The following is a 7,117-nucleotide window of genomic DNA, read 5'->3' as shown; positions in this document are numbered from 1 at the left end:
AATAATTGAAATTTTTTCCAGTTCTCACATAGGTAATGTGGATGTATATAAAACAATGTAAACTTTTACACAGGGGCTAAACAGATTTCCGGGGGGCTTAATATACTTATGCGGGGCTAAGCCCCCTTAGTCCCCACCATTCTGCGCTTACGAGTTTATGACTATTGAATAATTATTATATAGGCTATGGCCAATTAGCCTTTTTACCAATATAGAGGTAACCGATTCAAATTGCTACCCCTATTTATTTTTGAGTGTGCGCCACTGCCCTCTTACCTTTTATGTTTCGTGTGGGAACTTACTAAACCCCACGTCCCCGCCGATACACGTTCTCCGGCCACCGGCTGCTTCGGTCCGAAAGCGACGACGACGAAACGACCATAGATAAGTAAACTAAACGGAACGACGGAGGTTAGCGGTACCTGCAGTGATGCACGAAGACGACTCGTGACGGCGGCGACGGAGACCGCAGAACTCACGGCGGGTGCAGAGTGACGAATGGCTATAAATTATAATTACGGAGTGGTTATAGGAACACGGACGTCAGCAGCGCCGGGCACGAGGAAACGAAACGTTTCAGAGTTCGGCGGTACGTGAATCCACGGCGCGGTCACCGGCCGCGGCAGACACGTCGGTAAGCTAGGGCGAAAACTACGGAGAGCATCAGGACAGCGGCGCGTTGCGATGCCGTCCGCCGATTCTCTCCACTTTTCGCCCAGCTGTCTGATCTTGCCATCCTATATTGTAGTCTTCGTCGCTCACTCCGAGCATTGGTCGCCGGCACAACAGTCGTCTTCAGCGCCTGCAGTGCCGTCAAGTGCACGACTTCGCGGTGCACTAGCCGACTGTCGCGTAGTCGCTCCCGCAGCCGTCGTGGCCGTGGCTATGGTCGTCTTCGCGTCCAGGGCAAACGCGCCCACGACTCTCGTCCGCCCCGCCGGACTGGCCGTGAGAGGTGACCAGTGGCCATCGTTGTCTGCATATTACAACCCACTCGCCATCACGTAACGCCTCGTCGCTCGTCTTGTCTGATACCTATTTTTTCGTTGAAAATAATTATATTTATTTAACTTTAGTTGTATTGTATTTCATTTTTTCCGCATGGTTATTATCGAAATAGTAAATCACTCATTCATTCAACATTAATTGTTTAATAATTTTTCGTTGAATTACGAAGTAATAAAACCATGCAGTTTACACAATAAAATGTCGTTTCTTGTTTTTCGAGATTAAAATTTAAAGAATACGATTTTATTAATTTCGAGATAATAATTGGCCCACTGAACGCATGATAATGTTCACGTGCAGAGAGTGTGGGCCCCATAAATAACATTAACTAACACATTTTTTTGTCACGTATTAAATCTCAATAAAATAATATACTGAAATCAATCTACCCCTTTTTTTGTATTTACCTGCATGGGTGGGTGCATATCTCGATAAGTATTCTACGGATTTTAATACGGTTTTCGCTAATAGATCGACTGTGACACGGGGAAGGTTTTACTTTAGGTATAATTTGTTCTGGAAAAATTGATTGGGTGGTAAAATATAATAACAATAATATCTATATATATATAAATAAACGTTTGTCTGTAATTTGTAAGTCCTCTATACATTCCAAAACAGCTGGACCGATTTTTATGAAATTTGTGGGTGCTTGAGTGGTTCCCTGGGTGATTTAGATTCATAATGGGAACCGGTAGGTCCAATACGGGAAGGTGCTCAAACAGGGATCTTGAGATTTACCATGGAAATTTAGTCATGCCCCACTCCGTACGGAAAAAAAACCACTAGACACGCCAAAACAAAGGTGGATGGAGTATGGACAAAGTTGAAAAGAGCTTAGCAGAGATTGGAATACGAGAGGCAGAACATTGGCACAGGATGGGGATTGATGGATTTACTTATCACGTTTGTCCATTTAGTCATGAACTGTACAATAGAGTAACTTATGACATATAATTATATTACTCTGTGAACTCTAGTCAAGTCAATAGGAAGTCAACAACTCTTTAACGTCACGTAATTTAGCCCATATTCTTATTGTGCCTCAGGGTACAGATTGTATATTTCTCATAAAAATAATAAAAAAAAAAAAAAAACTCTTAGAACTGTACCCGGGCTGGCCCCAACGGCCATCGGGTAACGAAGAAATTATTAGTACAAAGGTGAATTCATATATACATTTTTAAATTTTTAAATTTTAAATTATTTTTCATATATGATATTATAAAACCACCTTGATTTGTACATTGCATCTTGGTACTTTGATATTAAAATTATTGTTCTATGATAATAATATATACCTGTTTGCTGATAATGCGTGCAGTACACTGCAGTTATCAAATAACTGTTGTTGCAGACGAGATAACAAGCCAGTGAACTCGTGCTGGAAATGCATCATTAAATGCACGTTAATACTTATATATGTAAATATATAATATTATTATCATCATAGGTATCTATATTATATTATATGTGACCCCCTTCCCCCCAATAAAAAAAAAAAAAAAACGAACAATGACTTAATTTTTTTTTATGAAAGTCGTTTTTTTTATTCTATCTAGTTTTCTGTCCGGTTAAATACCTGCTGTTCAACTGGTTTGTACAGTCTCGCATGGGCATAGTTTTTTTCGTTTTGTTTTGTGGTAAAAAAATTCGTGAAGACTAATTTTACTAAAAAACGACACCATGCTCACGCCACCGGCATTTTGATCTCATTTTTATTGGGTATTCCTGGTGTAGGTAGCGAATAAAAAAAAATATTTCAAATAACGATCACCCAAATGGCTAAGTACGGTGATGATAGTTACGATTCGCAAGTGTTAGAAGATTCGGTGTTACAAGTAAATATCAATTGTTTGTTATTGCATTTTTTCAGATCCTGTACATTTTGTGTTTCTTATGGCTAATAATATTTTCAAACTTTACAAGAAAACAATTATATTTAAATAATTATTTTTAAAAACAAACACATTTTGTTTAATTAATGTAATAAGTAATAACTAATTGATTAGGTACCATTATTGTCATACGAGTATTTTATTTGTATATTTGTATATTACCATTGATTATTCATACTATGTATAATCAATGATATTACTTCATATTATGTTGTTTGTTTTGTCGATTTATGATCTATTGTATTTTATTACCTATGCTTAAACAAGTATTTGTATTGCTTATATTCAGTTTTAATCCTACCTAGGGATTTTTTTTTCACTATTATTATTCAAACCTAACAGGAAAAAGGATCACACCAAGTCCCCAACTATTCAAATTTTAATGGTTTAAATGTTTTATAATACCCATTACTTATTTCATGATTTAATGAATATATTTTACAGTGGAAAGAAAAAAAATATTTTTTTTTTGTTTATTATAAATCTATTTCACTATCTGCAAGTTAAATTTTTACAATCAGCAAAAGTGATGGGTTTAATTGGTGAATCGTGAAGAATTTATCTATGAATGGAACTTTATGATATGGACGTATGGTATATATTTTATTCAAATAGGCAACACCAATTCTAATTCGGTCATCTGTGAAGGTAAGAACAGAGTTAGAAAATAAGTGGATTGTAATGATTATGGAAATTGGAGCAGAGATGGTCATAATTGTGGAGAGTTGTTATTTAAAAGAGATTTAGTATGGATGTAAGTTGTCTATGTCATCTACGATCTAAATGCAGGTCTTAGTAACAAACATTTTGTGCAGTAAAAAGAGGTAGATCATTCAGTGTGACGTTAGTATAATTGGTCTCGGCGTGAATGTGCAGTGAAAAGATTTTGATTAATTTACTTTAATACCTAGTCTTTATACCATATTGACAGGAGGTTTAAATGTCTTTGTATCATGTTTGAGGCCATTTCAGGATCAATTTTCGACTACTTGTAATATAGACTATAGAGAATGGTTAAATGATTACAGGTAAATAAATTGAATAACAATGAGGATGCAACAGCTCTTTGAGGAATACCAACTTGGATCAGATAAGGCTAAACCTGAACGTGCAGAAAAGTATTTTTGTTTAAAACATAGGCCTTGGTATCAGACTTTTCTCAATGCCTGCGCTACATCTTGAATTACACTAGTACATATTAACTGTTTATTTTAAAAGTGAAAGAGATTTTGTCAATGATTGATTTTGTGGATAGTGGTGATATGAAATGGTCAGTATAGAATCCAAATTACAGATTCCTAACACATAAAAAAATGACAGGTATATACAGAAATACAGTTCACAATTTGTTACCTACATTATAACCATTGTTATTAGGTCATCACTTTATTACTTTGCAAGTATATGACATTATATTGTTAACAATAACATTGTGTCGCAGAATAATTAAAAAATATTTATTCTGTGATTGTGTCCTTAATCCGAAAATATATATTATTGAATACTTGAAACTTTGCATATCTTTTATAATAATTTTGGCTATTTTAAATTTTAGTGTAAACAGACTTTTGAAAATATCTTATGTGTTCAAACAACAGCCTTATTGAAAAAATCAACACTTGAAAAAATTTATGAAGTACTGCAGGAATTTATGTGTAAAATCAATGACAGCGAAACTAACATTCAAGAAGTGATTCAGTCCGAGAACAACTTAACTAAAACGTATGCAAGTATATTTATTATGATCTATCATGTACTCTGTTTGTCCTTGTTATTTTTTTATTTATTTTTTAGAAACTTCAAAGAATCAGAATTTACTAAAAGAAAAACAAATTGCAAGGCGTTTGATAACTTTAAAGCGTTATGTAGTGAAAATAAATCACCTTGTAAGACAATTTACATCATATTGTACTTTATCTAAACTTCTAATCTTCTTATATTTTATTAATTTTATATAGCCGTAAAAAGACAAAATGTCTACAAATGTGCAGACTGCAAGTACCAAACACCTAGAAAATCTGATTTAAAAAAACATCTAAAACGTCACATGGGGGTGTGCGATTATTGCTGTAGTTATTGTGAGCGAAAATTTTTTGATAAATACAACTTAGAGCGGCATGTAAATGCTAGTCACACTAAAAAACAACAATATTCGTGTACATTGGTAATGTATCAACCATTTAACTTTTACTTTTCATATTTAAATATATTACCATTTGTAAATAAACCTATCAGCTAAAATATCAAATCTATTATTAATAAATATTTTATCTGTTTGTTTGCATTATAGTGCACTTACACAACATTTTTGTATGATTCATTGAAACGTCACAAAAAATTGAAACACTGTGATCACACAGGAGCAAAATTTGTCTGCTCTGTTTGTTATCATGTGAGTGCTTCAAAACATGATATGAATGTACATTCATACACTCACGACAAAGTTAAATCATACATGTGAGTATTTCAATGATCAACTTATCTATGAACGCAAATTTGTTATGCTTAAAAGACGGAGACAACCCATACAGGTATAGTGTCCTCTTACGTTGTTTTATAAGATACCACTATGCACAATCAATGACTCAAATATTTAATTTTACACTTGTCTAATCTTAACAAGTCCCAACCAAGACCTCAAAATATGTTAAAAATTGTTTTATTACATGTTTCATATTGAGTTTTTTTTTAGAAATTTATTTACAAGTCTTTAATTGTACATTTATTCAATAATTCAATTTTATTTCTAATGTAATGTCTTTTTACTGAAGGTGTGAAGAATGTGGTTCAATGTTTGCTATCAAGAGCCGGTTGATAACGCACCAAAATACTGTACACAATGAACCTGTACACCCATGTCAAATTTGTGACAAATCATTTAAAACACTGACTCTGCTCAAGAGACATACAGTCATACACTCTCGTTACAAGCCTTATTGTTGTCCATTCTGCAACCATTCATCCAATAGCCAGAGCAACTTGACCAAACATGTGCGCAAAATTCACTCCCAGAGCAATTTTTCTTACCATAAGTCAGTATTCCCTGCGACAACCATCACTAAAGATGCTGGACATGTAAAAATAATTATTTATTTTGTTTTCAGATTTATTAATGGAAAGTAACACAAAAATATGATTTTTGTAAACATCCAGTCATTACTTCATCCACGGCAGACCTGAGTTTATTGTTAATAATCTACCAATTCAAAACATCAAGATCGATAATTTTCTATGCATTTGTTAACGTTTTTATGACACAGTGTTGTTCTTTTTCCTTTCATTGCCCTTATTAATTATTATGTTTGACGCAACTTAGGTACAAAATAAATATAAAAATAATTTTTATATTCCAACCCTCATTATTTTATTCTAAATTATATTATATAATGTAATATAACCTTACCTCAACCATCAGTAGTTACTGGTTTACCATTTAGATTCTTTAAGATTGATGTTAGTCTTTATCTTCTAACGTATGAATGTATGATACCACCAAAAGTGAAATGTGGTTTGTGATCTTACAGTTTTGTAATTTGAAATTTGTAAGTGAATGTATCTTTGTACTTCTAAAATTCTCAATGCATAGTTTTCTCCATTGGTGATATTTATACTATTCTAATGTTGTTTACATTTGATATATTATTATTTTACTTTATGCTATCAATATAATTTCTACATTTAATGTAAACTTTATCTTTTTTCAACCTATAAATTTTCTTTTTATATAATATATTGTACTCTATTTGGTATGAGAAACGTGTGTGTGGGGGCAATATCTATTTTCTATCGGCTTGACTTCACAGCAAACATACAGATTGTAGACTTGGTGGGATGATAAAAAGACGTTACCCGACTACTGACAACAAAAACTGGTCAAAGTGCAGTACAGTTCTAAATCTGAAGTGTATAAAAACTGCTAATATTTTATTTATATACTACATCCCGATAAAAAGGAGTCATATGTATGTAGATGACAAGTGCAGAGCTTCCATGACCCTCGAGCATAAAATAATATAATGCATTAATTGACAAAGTGGTCTTAAAATGAGTAAATTGAATACAATATACCAATATCATCAAAAATCAAAAATTGTTTTGAGACCATATTTTTACTTCATGCTACAAACACAAAATAGATGAAATTCTATGCTATAAATCACAAAATATGATAAATATAAAAAAAATTATTTTCATCAGCTTGAAGTGGGAAA

General features: G+C 33.1%; 1 protein-coding gene across 3 annotated transcripts; it reads left to right on the top strand.

Annotated features, from left to right (window-relative positions):
• Nucleotides 1-2,390: 2,390 nt before the first annotated feature.
• LOC132949584 (oocyte zinc finger protein XlCOF26-like) lies at nt 2,391-6,594 on the top strand. 3 transcript variants are annotated; one of them, XM_061020557.1, is made up of 8 exons: nt 2,399-2,849; nt 3,351-3,554; nt 4,462-4,628; nt 4,701-4,792; nt 4,865-5,070; nt 5,197-5,363; nt 5,678-5,938; nt 6,011-6,594. In XM_061020557.1, the coding sequence occupies exons 3-8, from the start codon at nt 4,558-4,560 to the stop codon at nt 6,027-6,029; spliced, it is 816 nt and encodes a 271-aa protein (XP_060876540.1). In that variant the 5' UTR covers nt 2,399-2,849; nt 3,351-3,554; nt 4,462-4,557; the 3' UTR covers nt 6,030-6,594. The 3 variants fall into 3 exon arrangements, with proteins under 3 accessions (XP_060876538.1, XP_060876539.1, XP_060876540.1); XM_061020556.1 differs by lacking the exon at nt 3,351-3,554 and having other exon boundaries at nt 2,397-2,849; XM_061020555.1 differs by lacking the exon at nt 3,351-3,554 and having other exon boundaries at nt 2,391-2,849; nt 4,462-4,792.
• Nucleotides 6,595-7,117: the final 523 nt, after the last annotated feature.

This window comes from Metopolophium dirhodum, chromosome 7 (genome assembly GCF_019925205.1).
Source record: "Metopolophium dirhodum isolate CAU chromosome 7, ASM1992520v1, whole genome shotgun sequence".
In the NCBI taxonomy this organism is placed as follows: domain Eukaryota; kingdom Metazoa; phylum Arthropoda; class Insecta; order Hemiptera; family Aphididae; genus Metopolophium; species Metopolophium dirhodum.
The sequence above is the reverse complement of the archived record's forward strand: the minus strand, read 5'-3'. Positions and strand labels throughout refer to the sequence as shown.

Excerpts from the sequence above, each read along its gene's own strand:
- LOC132949584 (XM_061020555.1), top strand. The coding sequence starts at position 2,790 with ATGGCTAAGTACGGTGATGATAGTTACGATTCGCAAGTGTTAGAAGAT. Across the intron at positions 5,071-5,196 it reads AACAATATTCGTGTACATTG|TGCACTTACACAACATTTTT; the intron begins GTAATGTATCAA and ends TTTGCATTATAG. Across the intron at positions 5,364-5,677 it reads GACAAAGTTAAATCATACAT|GTGTGAAGAATGTGGTTCAA; the intron begins GTGAGTATTTCA and ends TTTTTACTGAAG.